Consider the following 19,496-nt stretch of genomic DNA (forward strand, 5'->3'; position numbering starts at 1 on the left):
TTGGTGGGAAGGAAAAGAAGTAGAAATTCCCTTTTCTGTGAATGGAATCATCTGGAATGCTTTAACAAAAGACATTAACAGTCATAATCAGACAAGAGGACTTCACAGAATTTTAACCTTCACTCAAACTATCATGCAGCAAGATTTAGCACTGTCAGAGTCTGCAATCATTAGCAAGCTTTCAGCTACTGGGTGACAGCTCTGAGGCACATTCACCTAAAGCAGGAGGAAGAAACAGCTTGCTGAAAGGAGCAGTCAGACTCCTTTCTGGATCCAGGTCTTCTCAATTCTGAGAGGAAGGAATTTGGAAGGATGATTTTTGTTAGAAAAGCCTAATTCTCTAAACAAGTATCAGGTTTAGCCTGCATGTAGGTTTCTCATTGCTGCACAAGTGTCCAAGGAAACTCTCTGTGGCTCTGTCATATACTAGGAATAGCAGAAGTGCTGTGGTTTTTTTCCAAAAGCCTTCCTCTCCCTTGGCCTGTCTGTCCTCCTTCAGCTTTCCACTGTCTGTACAAGATACTGTCATGGAAAGGGAAGGAAGGGCAGGAGTCCGTAAACAGCCCATGAAAAGGGAACAGGACTTGTAGAGACGTGACAGAAGTTATTGGAGCAGAACAGAGACTAGTAGGATTGAGAGAAAATACTGAAAGCAGTGAGGGTGAATGAGAGGGTCAGAACCAAACACCAGAGGAAGAGAAGCAAAGACCAGAAGCATGGTGGACCTGGTGAAACCCAGGGAGGGGCTAAGAAACAGGCAGATGGAAGAAAGGAGCCAGGGCTTTCTTGGGAGTCCTTAGTGAATATGCTTCCTTTCAATTGATGGGTTGATTGATTATACTGGTGATATGATCGAACCAAGAGGTGCTTTACCATTGAGCTACATGCTCAGTCCTGGTTTTTTTTTGTTGTTGTTGTTTGTTTTAATTTGAAACAGGGTTCTGCTAAGTTACCAAGGGTCCCACTGAATTGCTCAGGCTGGCTTCTAACTTAGGTTCTCCTGCATTAGCCTCCTGAATTCCTATGATTACAGGTGTCCACCTGATTTCTTTTTTGTGGGGGTGGGGTGGGTACCAGGGGCACTCAACCACTGAGTGACATCCTCAGCCCTATTTTGTGTTTTATTTAGAGACAGGGTCTCACTGAGTTGCTTAGCACCTCACTATTGCTGAGGCTGGCTTTCAACTCATGATCCTCCTGCCTTAGTCTCCCAAGCTGCTGGGCTAACTCCTTTTAATTAATTTTTTAGTGAGAGATGTCTGAGAACTGAGGAAAATAAATGGTGGGTTTGGCTCTTACAATAGTAGGAACTCAGAGTAGCTTTCATAATTTCTTTACCTTATTCTGATAATTCATACCTGTAAGCATTGTCTTAAGAGGTGGATGGGAGAGAAAGCTCTAGGACTCTGTCAGCCAGGCCACAGCCCAAGGTCATTAGTATTTCAACAGCCGGCAAGAACTCTCCCAAAAGCTTCCTTCCTGGGGTGAGGGTGGGGGGAGCTGGGGTTGTGGTTCAGTGGTAGAGCACTTGCCTAGCATCAGCACCACATAAAAATAAAAGTATTGTGTCCAACTAAAAAATAAATATATATATATATATATATATATATATATATATACATATATAAAATTTTTGCTTAACATTTTACATTCTTTTTTCTTTCTTTCTTTCTTTTTTTTTTTTTGGTGTAGATGGACACTACACAATGCCTTTATTTTTATGTGGTGCTGAGGATCGAACCCGGGTCCCGCCCGTGCTAGCCGAGCGCCCTACCGCTGAGCCACAATCCAGCCCTAAAAAATAAATATTAAAAAAAAAACAACTTCCTTCCCTGCCTTGAACCCCAGTGATGGTGGTGGTGGTGGTGGTATGGTGGAGGGTGACTGGGACCTTGAGAAGGGAGATGGAGTTGTTGAGAGGTACAATATTAAGTCAGTGGCGTAAACCCACTAAAATTGGCCACACTTCAGAAAATGTAAACATCAATATTTTATAGACTTAATTCCAATCCCTCACCTTCAAATTCCGGTTATAGACTAACAGGCATTATTAGGAACTTATTTTAAAAATACCCCAAGCAAAAAACAAAAAAGCTCCATTTCCCAGTAAGAGCCTAACTTTTACCCCAGGACCGTCCGCCCCTCAGAAAGTTCTGCCATATGAGTGTAGTTGTGAACAAAGTGTAACTCCAGGAGTTTTGTTCTGCCTAGCGGGAAACTGTGGAAACCAAGCAGCTACCACAGGAGGTAGACTTGGCAGAGACCTGAGCATATGGGTTCAACAGCAGAAATAGATGTTACCATCTGGCACACCAGTCCCTCAAATGATTCCATTACCTTCTTGTCCTACCCTTTTTCCAGGTTGAGCACAGATGGCATTACTTAATTTTTTTTTGTTTGTTTGTTAATAACATCGTCCTGGTTTTAAGCAAACAGAGAGGTTGATGGGCGTTCTTAGAGGTGTCTGCCAAGGCAGAACTCAAAGAGGAGGAGAGAAGTTTCTTAGGATAGACCACCTCAGATCTGACTGCTGGGATTGGAACTGGGGTGTTTCATGTTAGAATAGGAAGAATTAATTCCCCAAGGAAAGGCCAACCAACAGGTCAGCTCTTGGAGAGAAGGAAGATTGGTTTCCAGGATGAGAGGTGGACTGCAGAGGGATTTCCTGAAAACAGTACTTGCTATCCCCAGTATGACTTTTGAAACCAGACTTCTGAAAGGAGTGATTGGGTGGTTAGGTGATTCACTTTGTGCAAGAGTTGAACTGACTGATATGAGTTTACTGAAAAGTTTACTGATAAGAGTTTACTAACTGATATGATCAGTAGAGCCAGCTATACTATGAATATCTCATTGAAAAACATCTAGCATCTTGATAATTGTGAACCTTTAGAATTTACATAGGATTATAGAATTTGGACACACAGGGTAATTGGCTACATGGGTGTCTCCTTTTAGTATTTTGTTTTTCTTGTAGTTTATCCTCCAGTCCATGTGGTCAGGTATGGTATGTGGTATGTCCCATGTTGATTTCATCATATGCTTAACTAGCTAAGACACCACACCTGGATCCAGGATGACATTTCATCAAATTCTAAAAGCCATGCCTCTTGGACTGAAACAACCCCTTAAAATATCTAAAAAGAAAAAAAATCTAGAAACACACCTCCAATTGACACTCCTTAATAAAGCAAGTGTGTCTTTGATGTGAGAGTTGGCTATAGGGTCACTCACCTTGAGAAGGTTCCTTGCTTATCCAGAATGACCTGCCTGTGGTTAAACAATGGAACTGGTCTCATGAGTCAGAATGGTGCTGGCGTTCCAGCCCTGTTGTCTTTTTCTGGTCAAGCTGGACTCAGCCACATCTGCTGTATAGAATTGGATGAAACTCAGGACCGCTCTCCAGCTTCTTTCTTTCTTTCTTTGAACCAGGGAATGAACTCAGGGGCCCTTGACCACCGAGCCACATACCCAGCCCCATTTTGTATTTTATTTAGAGACAGGGTCTCGCTGAGTTGCTTAGCACCTCACTTTTGGCTGAGGCTGGCTTTGAACTTTCAATTCTCCTGTCTCAGCCTCCAGAGCCACTGGGATTACAGGCACGCTGTGCCACGCCTGGCTCCCAGCTTCCTTCTTTAGATGGTGGGTGGCTGAAGTGGCCCTTTAGAATCATCCATTTTAGAGACCAGAGGGAATCCTAGTCCAGCTGATGGTCAATCAGAATCCCATGTTTCTCCCCTCCTCTAGATTCATGAGAAGGAAGAGGAAGAGTTCAATGAGAAGAGTGAAAATGATTCTGGTATCAACGAGGAGCCTCTACTCACAGCAGATCAGGTATGATTATCTCTGTAGATTTTTGGAACCTTTCATTCCTTTGATAAAGAAAAAATTTAAGGGTGGGCATGGTGTAATCCATGCCTCTAATCCCAATGACTCAGAAGGCTGAGGCAGGAAGATCACAAGTTCCAGGCCACCTTTAGCAATTTAGTAAGACCCTGTCTCAAAATCAAAGAGCTCGGGATTTAGCTCAGTGGTAAAGCCTTTCTGAGTTCAATCCCCAGTTTGGGAGGGTGGGGGGAGGAAAAGAAAACAGATCCAAGATAAAGATATATGGTCTTGTGATGACTGTGTTGGTATCTCAGTGTATCTTTGATAAGGGATTTGTTTTCTCTTTACCCACCTATAGTAAATGTGGACATAAATCCTAGCACTTCGGTTGCTTAGGGTCAGGTTTTAATGATAGCTAGAGACAGGCCTGGTGTTTACAGGTTTCACCTGCTGCTAAGCCTCTTCCTGAAAATTCCTTGAACTTGAAGTCAGGGCACTGACAGGAGGTTCTTAAATATCTGTTCTTCCAAAAAGAGAAGTGACAGATGAAACTTCGGTATGATGGATATTTTCTCACATTTCATAAAACACTGAAAAATTTGAGTTTTCCAAAAGGAGTCTTAGAGACATTTCTGTCTTTGTGGGAAAAAAAAAAGACATAATGTTCACATTTGGTTGAGTTAATTTTATTTTAGTTTTAGTGACTTATTACTTTGAGAAGACAATGTTGAGTTTCTGGCTTCCTTATTCAACTTTTTTATCAACAAATATCCATTAGTGCTTATTTTGAGTTAGACATCATAAAAGTTTCTACAGAGTCATTCTTAAAAAATGTTCCACCGGGAGCCATCAGTGCTAGAAAGTTCCATTTATTTATTTATTTATTTTTGGTACTGGGGATTGAACCCAGGAGTGCTTAACCACGGAACAACATCCCCACCCCTTTTTATTTTTTATTTTGAAACGGTCTCACTAAATTGCTGAGACTGGCTTTGAGCTCATGATCCTCCTAACTCAGCCTTCTGAGTCACTGGGATTTCAGGTGTGCGCTACCACACCAGGCTAGAAAGTTCCTTTTATTAGAGGTGTTTCTTCATATCTGTGATAAAAAGGTAGAATTTTCCATTTTATTTTTAATATATTTATAAACATTTAAATACATTTTCAAGTTTCAATTTTTATCTTTAAAAAATGAAATTAAAAAAATTTAAGAAAGAGAGAGAGAGGGAGAGAGGGAGAGAGAGAGAGAGAATTTTAATATTTATTTTTTAGTATTTGGCGGACACAACATCTTTGTCTGTATGTGGTGCTGAGAATCGAACCCAGGCCACACGCATGCCAGGCAAGCACGCTATCGCTTGAGCCACATCCCCAGCCCCAATAAAATAAATTTTAAAGATCAAAAATATAAAGTGACAAAGAATAGAGAAGTAAAGGAAACCAGATTAAAACAAACAAATAAAATGGGCTAACAGTTATTCTGTGACTTGTAGAAAGGAATATGGATTGGAAGATAATTACTCTTAGATAAACTCAGCCATAACTCTTAAAGGAGATCTATGTCATTGGGTCACATTGTATAAAATGGATTTTAGTAGTCAAAGAATAAATATGACCTAAATTCTTAAGTGGAGTTAAAAAGATATGTAATAAAATAGGAATTATTCTAAAGGAATACATCAGGGACAGATGACTAAATGACTACTGTTGCTAGGTGGGTGCAGTGGTGCATACCTGTAATTCCAGTGGCTTGGGAAGTTGAGACAAGAGGATCACAAGTTCAAAGCCAGCCTCAGCAATTATCAAGACCCTAAGCAAGTTGAGAAACCCTGTCTCAAAATAAAAAATAAAAAAGGCTGGAAATGTGGCTCTGTGGTAAAGCACCCCTAGGTTTAATCCCTGGTACCAAAGTAAATAAATAAATATGCCGTTGTTACCAAACTTACCTGCAGACTTGCTTTTGGAAGTGAACTTTGATTAATATTTTCTTTAAAATTTTATGGTTGCCGAGGATCAAATCGAGGGTCTTGTGCATGCTAAGCAATCCTTCCATTACTGAGCTATATCCCTACCCACTGTATGTGCAAACAATTACTGTGCACAGCAGATCACCCTGATTCCTTTTGGCAGGTATCTAATTTTACCCTCCACTTGTAGGAGCTGTACACCCTCAATAGTTAAGGTTAGAGCTGAAATTCTTATCTATTTCCTGCTCTCCAGACTTGAGCTATCCTCTGATTGTGTTCCTGTCTTCATCCTTATCTGTTACTGGGGAGCTTCAGTTCCTGTCTAGATGAATTCTAGACAAATAGCTGTTTTCCTCCCTACTTTGAGTTGTTCTGGAAATGCTTTGTTTGTTTATTTTTTCACTTGCAAGTAATGTGACAATTAATGGACTGCGTTTTAGTGTTAAGGTTAGACAGATAAAATATTTTCCCACTTCAAAATAAAATGCTCAGGAAATTGAAATAAACATTCCTTTCCAGGCAGCTCTGCTTCATTTCCTGAAAGAGTAATTCATTTCCAATAAAGCATTCATCTAAATGGAGCTCTTGGAAGAGTTTTTGCATGAAAGAGGTGCTTACCATTACAGAAAGAGTGTGTGTAAGACTTTGGTTGAGTCTATTTTTATTATTATTCAATATTTATCAAGAAATGATAATGCTTCAGGAATTTTACAGACAGCAAATTAGAGACATCCTTAACTGATCAAAATCCAATCCAGAATGCTCCCTCATCAGAGAACAGAGCTTGCATTCTCTTGTGTACCTTTCTCAGGTAATTGAGGAGATTGAGGAAATGATGCAGAACTCACCGGACCCTGAGGAGGAAGAGGAAGCTCTGGAAGAAGAGGATGGAGGAGAAACCTCATCCCAGGCAGACTCTGTCCTCCTGCAGGAGATGCAGGCCTTGACACAGACCTTCAACAACAATTGGTCCTATGAAGGTGAGGGCCCTAGGGTGGGGCTTCCCAAGGATGCATCACCTAAGCGGTGCCAGCCACTGTTCACACACAGTTATTAGAACTTAGGTCACCATCCTAGAGCAAAGGTGTACAATCCAGGAGGTAGGCAACACCTTTCCTACTCCACATCAGGAGAGAGGTTTGCATTTTGCAAATGAAATGGCAGTACAGCAAAATTTAAATGATAAAGCTAACCGAAGAGCAAGACTAAAGCAGTCTAAGTGGGAAAAATCTAAACCACTATCCAAATCCAAGAGATGATGCTACCATAAAATCAATGAAACAAACAAATAGGAATAATAATAGCTCATAATCTCTGTAGTGCTTTCTATGTGCTGGACCTTAATCTAAACTGGGTCTTTGAGAAATTCAATGATTTGTCCAAGGTTACTGTTGGGGTAATAAAATTAAAAACAAAATCTACATGCCACCCAGAAAAAACTCTCCACAAACATAGAAGAGAAAGAAAGTTTTATTATCGAGTAAGCATTAAACAAAAATGGGGTGTGCACTAAAGGCAACCTGCTAAAGGGATAGCAAGATAGAAGGAAATCCCACTCTTGGCTGTAGCTAAGTGGATGGAGCCCATTACATTAAGTAGGTTTTGCAATTTGGAGTCAGGTGGTGAGTTAGGCCCCTCTGCTTCCAGAACAGTGGGAGATTAAGTCTTATCTTCCTTGATGATTGCATTTCAAAGCAGTGGCTCCCAAGCCCCTGAGGATCTCTTTCAGGATTGTGGGAATGGTAGGAGGCTTATTTAGCCATTAAAAGATTTAACATACGTTTGAAGAAGACAGGCAATGAAACTGAAAGAAAGGGAGCTGGGGAAAAGGAAAATTCTCTTCCTTATTTCTTTAGTGCAAGGCTGGGAATTGAACCCAGGGCCTCACGCTGGCTAGGCATGGCCTCTGCCACCGCACTGCAACTCAGCCCTCTTCCCTTGTGCTCAGTGGAGAGAGTCAAGCCTTTCACTTTAAACTGTATTTGCCCTCTCGCCTGCTGTAAATCTTAAAGGGTGCATTCACCACTTGTAGGCAGTGAGGTTAACTCCAGAGTTCAGTCTTTTAATCCCTGTATCACATTAACGGTCTGAAACAGGTTTATGGTAATTATGAGCATGCAAAGAAAGGCCCGGGTAAATTAGTGTGAAAATAAAATTAAATAAATGTAGTACAGCAAAGGTAAAACTGAGCATGAAATCCATCAGTCTGTAGGGATAATAATGCCCACGGTGCAGGAGGATCTGTTTCCAGGGGGAGGTCCCCATATGGGGTGAAAGGACTTGTAAACCAAGGAGAAGAGGGTTTGCTCAGGGTATGAAGGTCCAAACGTGGGTTACAAGTGACAAAATTGAGTCATGATCTGAAGCACCACATCCTACCAGTAAAACTGTGGCTCTAAGGAGCAGAGGAGGTAGGGCATGGCCTGTTTGGGGCAACAGAATAGATTTGGCTGCCTGGCTGCATTCACAACCGCCCCAATGGAGTCATTCTCAGCCACACAAAGGCCCCAAACATAGAAGTGTTCAGCAAAGGACTCATGAAAACAGCTGAGATGTTGAGTGAAATGGCAAAGACAGAAGGAGGGAGGACAGTGCCAAAGACCAAAATAAAGGGAAAAGTTGAACCAAGTCAGCAAGTACCCAGGCAGAGCCGAGATGGAAAAGGGAAGAAAAATGCATTGAGGTTAACATAAAAGATCCCATTAGGGATAGACTTTAAAAGATGTTCCCTAAATCTATTCTATTTATTTAGTTTAAAAAATATTTCCAATTGACACATAGTAATTGTACATATTTATGGAGTACAGGTTGGTATTTCAATACATGTACACAACATGTAACGATCAGCTCAGGGTGATCGGCATATCTACCACCTGAGACGTAATAATTTCTTTATGTTGAATTTTTTTTTTTTTTCAATTTTGGCGGTGCTAGGGATCGAATCCAGGGCTTTACAGATGCTAGACAAGCGCTATACCACTGAGCTACATCCCAGGCAGTATTTTGGGAACATTTAAAAACCTTTCTACTAGCTCTTTTGAAATGTTTGATTGGTTGTTGTGAACCACCCAACTCTATTTTAAGTGAAGTGGTTTTTTTTTTTTTTTTTTTTTTTTTTGCGGTGCTGGGGATTGAGCCCAGGGATGCTCTACTACAGAGCCACATCCTCAGCTTTTTCCATTTTTTATTTTGAGACAGGGTTTTGCTAAATTGCCCAGGCAAGTCTGAACTTGTGGTCCTTTTGCCTCAACCTCCTGAGTAACTAGGATTACAGGAGTGCACTACCATACCCAGTTTAAATGAAGAAGTCTTAAAGAACAAGAAGTTAAACAAAGTTATTTATGTTCCAGGATATCAGGTTCCCTTTCCTGGTTTCTGAAAGTGGCAGACTGCTCTGTACCCACTGGGCTTCTTTTGTCCCTGCACATCCCCCATCTTTCATAGATCTCCTGTGTTTCTGAATATGTGCATGAGATCCTCACATCCTGCTTGTTTTACTGCCAGCTTGGTCTTGATCAATACTTGGGAATAAATACCACTTCTCCCCAGGGCAGCCCCATCTCCACTGGGCTCAGGCCTGGCTGCAGATGTCACCAGTGGGATGGTCTCTTTCCCTACAGGGCTGAGGCACATGTCTGGGTCTGAGCTGAATGAGCTGCTGGACCAGGTGGAAGGTGCCATCCGTGACTTCTCAGAGGAGCTGGTGCACCAGCTGGCCCGCAGGGACGAGCTGGAGTTTGAGAAGGAAGTGAAGAACTCCTTCATCACGGTGCTCATCGAAGTTCAGAACAAGCAGAAGGAGCAACGGGAACTGATGAAAAAGAGGCGGAAAGAGAAAGGACTAAGCCTGCAGAGTAGCCGAATAGAGAAGGGAACCCAGATGCCTCTCAAGGTATGTGAGCAGCCCAAACGGAAGGAAGACCCAGAGCCGCCTCCACCCCCACCCACTCCTGCAGGTCCTGTACCTACCCGCCCTGGACTCACTGAGCACTTGTGCTGTGCTTACTGAGCAACAACTCAGTTGTTGTGAGCGGGGCCCTGGAACAGACAGTGGGGTCATAAAGAGGGGGAAGATGTCACTTGTAACTGGGGGATGATTGAGAGTGACCTGTGTTTTCTGTGGGCCAGACCATGGAAAGTGGACTGATGGTACCTGGAGCCTTGGGACTCTGGGCCAGGATCTCAGGCGTTGTGTGGATTGTTGTCCTGCCTAGGCTCTTCAGTGTGTTCCAGTGGTTGACAATGACCAAATGCCATATTGGCCTCGACAATATTCTATAAACAGGAGTTCTTAATGGTGGAAGCTAGGCAGAATCATCTGAGGAGCTTTCTCAAAATGCCTTTGCCCAGCTCTATCACCCACTGAATTAGGCACAGGGCCTGCATATTTTGAAAGAAAACCTTCCCAGATCAGGACAGTTGCTTTAAAGCTGTCCTCTCTGGTAGCTGAATATTTTGTCTTCCCCCAAGACCTTTGTGGCATCATTCCTCTCCATTTTACCATACTTCCTGACTTTTCTATTTATGGGACAGAGAGTGAAATGAGCAAAGCTGGAGAGTGCAGAGGGGATTGTCCTGAGGGACTTACTAAGCGAAGAGTCTTTGAGACAGAGTTTTTTGGACTACTGTTTATCCTTATAAAGTTCAGGCTTACGTTCTGGCCTGCTTCTGTAAGCCTAGGTCTTACCTTTACTCTCCATCACTGTGGGCCATTTACTGGAACAGCATGGTGGCTGGTGGGTCTGGGTGTTTGAGTGAGGACTTGGAAACCCCTGGGGTAGGGAGGATAGAGCCAGAAATCTTTGTCCTCCTTGAGTGTCTCTCTCCCTCAGCGCTTCAGCATGGAAGGCATCTCCAACATCCTGCAGAGCAGCATCCGCCAGACCTTTGGCTCTTCAGGAACCGACAAACAGGTGCGAACAGTCTCCCTCCTCCTGCCCTCCTCCTAGACTCTTGCAACTTGACCTCCCCATCAAAGCCTAGGGATGCTGACTTACTAGAATAATTCCAGCATTTGGGCAAGGGAGGTCCTAACTTTTTTTCCACTCTTAATGAAGAACAGGAAGTGCCTTTTAAAAAGATGATTTTTAGTTTTTTTTGGACATGTACAAAACTGAAACCCCAACACTACTTTAGATCTACGATTTGAGTTGTTTTAAGGACAAATTCATTAAAAGAGAATCTGTTTCATGACAGGTCTCATCTTAGAGTTCAATCAGTTCTAATATATTATATTACTAGCCAAGCCAACATCACCAAGTCTGCCTCTTCAGTCTCCTGGCTCTGATTATATGTAACTCATGCTGTCTCATCTCCTCATTGGCTCCATTTAGTCAGTAACTTGTTTATTGTTTTAGCTTTGCATTACTGGAATGAAATACTTGAGGCAACTAACTTTATAAAGAGAAAAGGTTTATTTAGGTCACAGCTTTGGAAGTTCAAATCCGAGATTGGGTAGCTGCATTGGTTTGGCTTCTGGTGAGGGTCATATGGCATGAGTGTGTGTACAGTGGTCTCAGTTCAAGTCAGGAAGAGAAAGACAGAGAGGGAATGAGAAAGAGAAACAAGATAGACACTAAGTTTTTTTTTTTTTTTTTTTTAAATCTTCTTCTAGAACATGCCTTTAATAATCTAAGGATCCACTAATTCTAACCTTTTAAAGGTTCATAGTACCTCCCAATAATGCCACCCTGGGGATCAAGTCTTTACAAATGAACCTTTGGGGGACCCTCAAATTACTCCTAAACATAGCATCGGTGAAGAAGCATTTCTGATTATTAAGGCAGAGTTCAAAGACTCCTATAGAGTTCCTATTATGTGCTGTGCTCTGTTGCTAGTGCAAAGGGGAAAAGTCCTGGTTGCTGTCCTTATGGGGTGCATAATCTAATAGACTTGGTGGTATATGAAATGTATATCCCTTTTTAAAAGTTATGTTTGGTTTAGTTCTTGGTACTGAGGATCAACTCAGCAGTGCTTTCCCTAGTTCTTGTTTTGAGATAGCATCTTGCTCAGTCGCTCAGGTTGTCCTGGAACTTTTGATCCTTCTGCCCCAGCCTCCTGAGCCATTGAGATGACAGGCATATGCCACCATGCTCCACTAGCCCCTTATTTCGATGGTGGGAGGAAGCAGTGTATTCTTGAAAGAAAAAGAAAAAGTAGGGTATTCTTTTAAACATGTTGTAACTGAATTCAATGTATTAGAATTTTAGAGCTGCAGCATGCAAAGAGGCTTTAGGAACATCAAACTCAGCCCTGTCTTTTCACAGCCTCGAGAGGAATGGCCCAGGGCAAAGAGGCAGGCATGTTCCCAAGGCCTTGTTGCCAGTGGCAGAGCCAAGACTGAATACAAAGCCACTAGGTTCTGCACTCACCACCTCAGGCTCCCTTAGGCCTATCAAGTTCTCCCTGGCCGGGTGGTCTTGGGTACCCACCAGCCTCTCATGTTCAGTTGTTGTTGCAGGAGCACTTCACCTCCAACAGAGAGAGCGAATCTGACAACCAACACCCTGGGCAGGGTTGACACCCTCTTGCCTGTCATTTTTGACAAAAGAGAAAGAAATAATTCCTTCTCACATTGCACTGCAGAGAATAAAAAGATCACCTTCCCTGGAGATATTCCTTGCTCTCAGCCTGAGGGAGAAACAGCTCCCCAGGTTTCCAATGTAGGAAGGATGTAGACATTGGAGTGGAGGGAAGTTTTTTCCTGGGCAAATATGGGGAAAGTCTTACTTTGAAAGAGTTTTCCCCCTGGAAAGTGTTCTGAAATAGTAGTGTGCCGGCGACTGGAAATGTTGTCCAGAATGTCAGCATTGGTAGATCTGTGTCTTAGAGAAAAGTCCATTCCTCATGCCCCAAGGGACTGTGTCTTATGATGTCCCAGTCTGTCTCAGGCCCTGCATTCCCTGTTTGCCTTGCAGTACCTGAATACGGTCATCCCTTATGAGAAGAAAGCCTCTCCTCCCTCCGTGGAAGACCTGCAGATGCTGACAAACAGTGAGTGCCTCTGGCCCTCAGCCACATGGGTGGGCTTCTCATTGTCCTCTGTCCCTTCCCAGGCTGCGTACCTCCAATGCTTTGGCCAGAGATTTCCCTAGGGCATCTTCACAGGCACAAAATATGCTCTGTATCATTTACCCAGTCCTCTAGCACAGGGTAAAATTAAAATACCCTGCGACAATCAGAGCTGTCTCTTCTTTCCCCTGGTTCCTGTCAGGGAGAAGACCTGCTGGGGCGCAGCGGGTTGGGGGGACAATGCAAAGCAACAACAAAACAAAAACAAAAAATGAACTGGTGAGAGAGGTAGAGGATTGGGTGGGGCAGGGTTTTTTGGTTTGTTTGTTTCCCCAGAAATCCTCCCAGGCTTTGCACCATCTGCCCCCTGCCTGTTTTCTGCTGGAACTTCAGGTTGCCTGGTCCACACTTGTGCCCCTTGAAGCAGGGGGCCTAGCTGTGTTTTTGTTTGTGTGGTGCTGGGGAAACCCAAGACCTCGTGCTTGCTAGGCAAGAACTCTACCATTGAGCTGCGTTCCTAGCCCTGTGGCTGTATTTTTAATGAGAAGTGAGGGTTTCTTGGGTAGGGTAAAGCTGATTGGAAAAAACAATCTAATTTTCCTTCCAGGAAGTGACTGCCTCCTCTCCTTCTGTTTGGCTCTATTGTCTTATATTAATAAACATTTTGAGCTACGGGAGAAAGCAGTGTGTAATAAAGAGCCTTTTGTAGGCAAAATCTCTCTATATGTGTATATCAAACAATACAACCCCCAAAGGACTGAGGACACATGGTGTCAACCATTAGTGTCAGCTTGGCTGTTAAGAAGGAAAAAAATCCTAGGCTGAGATGTGATGACAAGCTCAGTGGATCAGAGAGAAATTCCATTCCCCTGGCAACCGTGCATGCAGAGTGATGGGTCAAGAGCTTGCCCAGCCAACTGCAGGCTGCCCTGGAGGGAATGGGCAGCACAGGGCTGTCGGACACCCCAGGGAAAGGGAGAGGAGCTGCTGTTCAGCAGAGGAAGAGACAGATGCCTGATGGGCCCTGGTGCTAAAGGTGACCTAATGTTTTCATTTGATCAATTTGGAGGACGAAAACAGAAGATCATGATAAATACAAATCCTGCTGGCATAACTAGACACTGTGTCCTTGAGAATCAGGAATTTAAAATTCATAGTACATTGACTTCTTTCTATCTCATTTTAGACTCCTCTATTTGCATAAATATGCACATTCTTTGTTGTGGTTGTTGTTGTTAAGGGAGTAGATAGAAAAGCATATATAGGACAAGGGATGTAGCTCAGTGATGGAATGCTTACCTAACACAGGAGGCTCTGGGTTGGATCTCCAGCACTGCCAAAAAAAAAAAAAAAAAAAAAAAAAGAAGAAGAAGAAAGAAAATGGAAAAGAAAAAATGCATAAATGCATTATTTGTGTTTTCATAGTGATGAACATTCGGAAAATAATTTTGACAAATTTGGCAGGTTGATATATATAAAGTACTTGAGCATGGTCTTTAAAAAGGGAAGAACTATTTATTACAAATACCCACCTAGGAATTTAGTATAAAGTTTTCTTTTCATTTTAATTAAGAAATAGACTTATTTCTCTTCTGAGTGGATGTGTTTAGTTCTTAAGTTTATTTACAAAATTATAGCTAGAGCTCATCTATCATTAGAATACTTTGGAATACATTAGAATACGTGAACAAAGAAAAATAAATAATTCATTGTCCCCTTCATCATCACTATTTGGGGTTTTAGTCACAGTACTTTTTATCTTTTCTCTATAGTTGGACTAAACTGGCTATAAAGTGTTGTATCATGATTTTAGTGACACCAGTTAGCATTTCGTTAACATTTCTTTTTATTTCTCTTTTTTCTATTATGGGAAGGTACTACATTATGATGTTTTATTTCTTTTAAAAGAAAGATTGCCATCTTCTCTGAATACCCATTTTCCTAGAGACTATGAAAGCAGTCGTTTTTGGACAATCCTTGTGTGGTCTCATGAGCAGTGCCTCCGCTCTCATTCCTACTCCTTGAATGGAGGCCAAAGGCCAAAGATCAGCTTCTATGACTGGACTGTCTATATACATTTTGAAGTTTGGAGATCAGCTTAGACACCTACTGGCTGAGTGCAATGATACTTTACTGCCATCTTCTTTATTTTATTTAGATGTGGTGTTGAGAATTGAACCCAGTGCCTCACATATGCTAAGCAAGCACTCTACCACTGAGCCCCAGCCCCAGCCCGCTACTGCCATATTCTTGGTGTGGCATTTTTTGGTTTGAGCTTGGTTGCCAACTGTTCCCAAGCCAATCAGAAGGAAATAAATGCATGTTTAAAAATATAGGAAAAAAGAAAGAAAACAGGGTCAGGGCCCTCAGTATCCAATTAAGTTGAAATGGACACATGTCTAAAAATACAGAAGAGATAAAAACAGGAAAATCCAACAACCAAAGGACCTCAGCTTGTTTTTCTTTTCCTGGACCTGCATTGACTCACATCAACCTCACCACTCCTGATTTTTTTTTGGATTCAAGTTTCATTACCGTGCTTTGGAATGAGGCAAGGGAATCAACTGAGACTAAAGATGTGCAAATGGATTGGGAATTCCACCATTGCCCTCCTGACCCTAGCTATCTGTGCCTGATGATTTTTATTGTTTTCTCTGGTTATAAACTAAACATGCTCAATGAGAAAAGCCAGGCAGTATAGAAACATGTTGTAGAAAGAACATCCCCTGTGGCCTCACACTCAGACAGCTATTTAATAATTTTATATATAGTTGTTCTAGATTTTTTTAAATGAACATTAGCCTTTATTTCTTTTAAAGTTAATATGTTTTCTGAAACTTCTTTCTTTACTAAGAAGTGTGCCTTATACGAATACATCACTCTCATTTTTATTAGGCTATGTAAAACTACATTGAATAGATACTTTGTAGTCTATTTATAGAAGTAAATTGATGAAAGAATCAATTGAGGATTTTCTACAAAATCGGCTTCAAGTTTTTTTTTTTTTTTTCCCTTCTGAGCTAGGGATTTAATCCATGTGCTAGGCAAGTCCTCTACCACTGGGCTACATCCATAGCCCTAGAAAAAGTTATCTTTAAAACTTTAGAAAAAGCTTCTAAAAAGCCTTTAGACTTTAAATGCTTCTGTATTGTTTGCTTCATGTGTAGGTCAAGCAGGGTTTCATAAGAAGTCTTCAAACTCCCAGAGAATCCATAATTCTTCTGCATCTCCACACATTTTAGCATTATATTGAGCAAAATACAGAAAATAAATATGGTTGAATTAACTTCATTCATTGTCAATAAAGTGGAAGTGAGAATTCTAATGTGTTTATGTGAATAGAATGTCTTTCAAGACAGTTTTATTGGTGATTTCAGCGATGTGACAACTGTTAGCATGTAGATGCTATCTGGAAGCCAATTCTTTTAAATAATCGCTTTATTTTTACAATCATTAAAGATATATATATATAGTATTGAAATTATAGCTGGGCCAAAAAAAGGGAAAGAAAAAAAAATCACAAATAGGTGCACTCCCAGAAGACACCACTGTGCTCTCTACCTGGATTTGCCTCCCTCACCATGAGATGCACGGGCTTCTGACAGAGGCTTCTGGACCTCTGCTCTGTGCTCAGAGAATGCCTGGTGCCCTGAATGGTTTCTCACTCCCTTTGTGCTCGGGGGTTTTTTGGCCCTAGAAGTGAGCTTCCTGCATATCTCTCATCTCTCTCCCTTTCCTTCCCTAGTTCTCTTTGCCATGAAGGAGGATAATGAGAAGGTGCCTACTTTGCTAACGGACTACATTTTAAAAGGTAAGAGCAGCTGTAGGCCTCCTGAAGCAGAAGTGGCCCCTGGGGACTCCTGCTCCAGCTGTAGAAGCCACTCTGAAGCCCTTCCAGAGCATTCACATCAGACCCAACTGGGCAGGGAGGTGGGACAGGGAAACCGGGTGGACATGTGTGAGACCTCCACAATAATGGGTGTTGCTAGGAGGAGCCCTAAGGAGGAGACTGCATCTCCCCAAGTCACCAGTGTGACTCCACACCAACAAGGGAGTCAATGTGATAGTCTCATGGAGTTTGGACTATGTGGTATTTAGTTTGGAAAAACAAAGCCTGAAAATAATCTAAAACTTTTTAAGTATTTGAAAGGAAAATGAAGTCATGAATGAAATAATATTTTTAATATTTTTTAATATATTTTTTTTTGTCGTGCTGGGACCAAACTCAGGGCTTCATACATGCAAGTCAGGCCATCTACCATTCAGCTGCACCTCCAGCTTTCACAACTTCTTTTTATTGCTTCCTTTTATTTATTTTTAAAAAATATTTATTTTTTAGCTGGACACAATACCTTTATTTTGTTTGCTTATTTTTATGCGGTGCTGAGAAATCGAACCCAGGGCCTTGCACATGCTAGGCTAGTGCACTCCCGCTGAGCCACAACCCCAGCCCCTCTTTCCTTTTATTATGGAAACTCTCAACACATGTGATAGTAGAGTGAATGGTACTTACTATCCAGCTTCAGCCATCATTAACTCATTAACTTTTATTTCTTTATACCCTACCCAACTTCTCCCTTTCTATATTATTTTAAAGCAAATCTCTGTTATCATATTCTTTCATCCATAAATATTTCAGTATGCATTTCTAAAAGATAAGGACTTTTTAGAAAAAAATAGCCATTACACCAACACTAAAGCATTTTCTTAATTCTACATTTCTTGGTATTATTTATAATTCAATCAGTATTTGGATTACCCTGACTCTCCTATATAATGTTGTTCAGTTTATCTGTTCAAATCAGGATCCAATGAAGGCCAATGCATTTTGTTATTTATTTTATGGCACCTGGGCTTCAACCCAGGGCCTTGAGCACACTAGGCAAATACTCTTCCACTGAGCTACACTACCAGCCCTATTGCTTTTTGATATTTCCTAGGTTTCTTTTAATATACATAGGTTTCCCCTTTCCTTCCTCTCTTTCATTCCTTGAAATGTATTTGTTGGAGAAATTAGTGTTTTTTTTTTGTTGTTGTTGCTGTTTTTTTTTTTTTTTTTTTGTCCCACAGAATTTCCTCACCCGAGATTTTTTCATCCCTCAGCTAAGTTACAGTTTTCTTCCCTCTCCTTTAATTCCTGTGAACTGATAGAATGAGAGGCTTGAAGACTTCCATCACAGTCATATATTGTCTGTTGTCTTTCTTTTTGTGATATTAATAGTGTCTAGATCCATTATTTTATTAGCTTTTGCTCCATGTGCAAACAAACCTTTTTATGGTTTTAAATGGTTTGGAGAATTCATAGTTTCAAAACCCTGGGCTACACTGCTACTGTTAGGATCAGAGAGATTAATCTTAAATTTCAGTAGGAAGGACTTAGGTTAAATATTAGGAAGAACTTGTGGCTCTTAACTATTTTAAAAGCAAATTTCTCAAAAGAAATGTGTAGAAATGGATGATACAACTTTTGTGGTCTGAGAGCTAGATTTTACCATTCACCATCCCTAGAACTGTCAATGAATTTCTAAAAGTAGTTAATGTGAGCACATTCTACTTGCTTCCTAACAACCCTGTTGGGTAGGCGCAGGTACGTTCTACTGTGCATATTTGAAACACACATGAGTAGGTGAAGTCATTTCTCTGAGGTCATAGACTGAGTAATGCAGATCCAGGATTTGAACCCAGGCAGATGGGCCCTGGAGAGTACATGCTTAATCAGTCCACCTACCACCCACCCATCATTGTCTCTTCTCATTCCTTAAAGGAAAACACATGACTACAATTGTTGCCTGGTTCTAAGGGGTTATCTTCTGCTCAGGACCTGGTGTGACCACCACGGTGCTTGATCTCTCGCCTCTCCTCTCGTTTCAGTGCTCTGTCCTACCTAACCTTGCCTTTGGAGCAGCCTGGTTGCAGGAGGTCACTGAGCAAGAGTCATTCCATCACGGGGACTGCATGACACCACGTAACCTCCGACGTGTATTTAAACGTGTATAGCTTAACTTGGATTAAACATGAGCAATTGCGCGGGTCCTTTGCCGTTGGCTTCTAGTGCTAGCAATCATTGGATGCATGATAGGGCGCAGGGCCGGTGATGTCGCCTCCTCTCCGCCTATGTCAGGGAAGGCAGAAGCTCTCACCGCTCATTATGTAGTCTGGCTCCAGCCCTCAAAAACAGCTTATACTCTAAGACTAATTTTGAAATAAACCTTCATTTAATTAATATTCTTTATGTGCTTTGGAGTATGGTGTCCATCAACTCTCTGTTTCAAACCTTTTTTAGGAAGGATATGTAGCTACCTTTACATGCTGACCCGTGGCTCGTGGCAGTTAGCATAGTGTTTATGGACCAGGACAATGCCCTGTGGGTTATACATAAGGTACAGACAGAAGAAGGAGGCCATCAACAGTCTCCTAAGATTTTACTGTGTGGCCATATTAAAGGGACTATGTGTTGTAAAAATTAGCTGGCCAAAGGGGGCATCAGATCAGTGGGGAGAGAGAATAGCTCAAGGAGGAGCCAGGCAACTGCAGTGCCTCCTGTCGGGGTAGCTACATTGGCTCCTGGAGGTCTTGGGGTTCTGGGGTTGGAGGGAGTGAGCTCAGCTGAGCTCTCCTGACATAGGAAATTGTGGCTTCTTTTCTTTTGCCCCCACCCCAGGGAACAGCACCCCAGGACTTTGCACCTCG

General features: G+C 41.8%; 1 protein-coding gene across 1 annotated transcript in view; it reads left to right on the top strand.

Annotated features, from left to right (window-relative positions):
* The window catches only part of Fez1 (fasciculation and elongation protein zeta 1), a 45,497-nt gene extending 26,468 nt beyond the window's left edge, over positions 1-19,029 (top strand). Inside the window, exons 4-10 of the mRNA XM_076843589.2 lie at positions 3,748-3,834; positions 6,607-6,775; positions 9,416-9,687; positions 10,628-10,708; positions 12,713-12,788; positions 16,552-16,617; positions 18,678-19,029. Of these exons, the coding sequence (XP_076699704.1) occupies positions 3,748-3,834; positions 6,607-6,775; positions 9,416-9,687; positions 10,628-10,708; positions 12,713-12,788; positions 16,552-16,617; positions 18,678-18,694 (768 nt within the window). The 3' untranslated portion in view covers positions 18,695-19,029. The remainder of the gene's footprint in view (positions 1-3,747; positions 3,835-6,606; positions 6,776-9,415; positions 9,688-10,627; positions 10,709-12,712; positions 12,789-16,551; positions 16,618-18,677) is intronic.
* Positions 19,030-19,496: the final 467 nt, after the last annotated feature.

This window comes from Callospermophilus lateralis, chromosome 2 (genome assembly GCF_048772815.1).
Source record: "Callospermophilus lateralis isolate mCalLat2 chromosome 2, mCalLat2.hap1, whole genome shotgun sequence".
NCBI lineage: Eukaryota > Metazoa > Chordata > Mammalia > Rodentia > Sciuridae > Callospermophilus > Callospermophilus lateralis.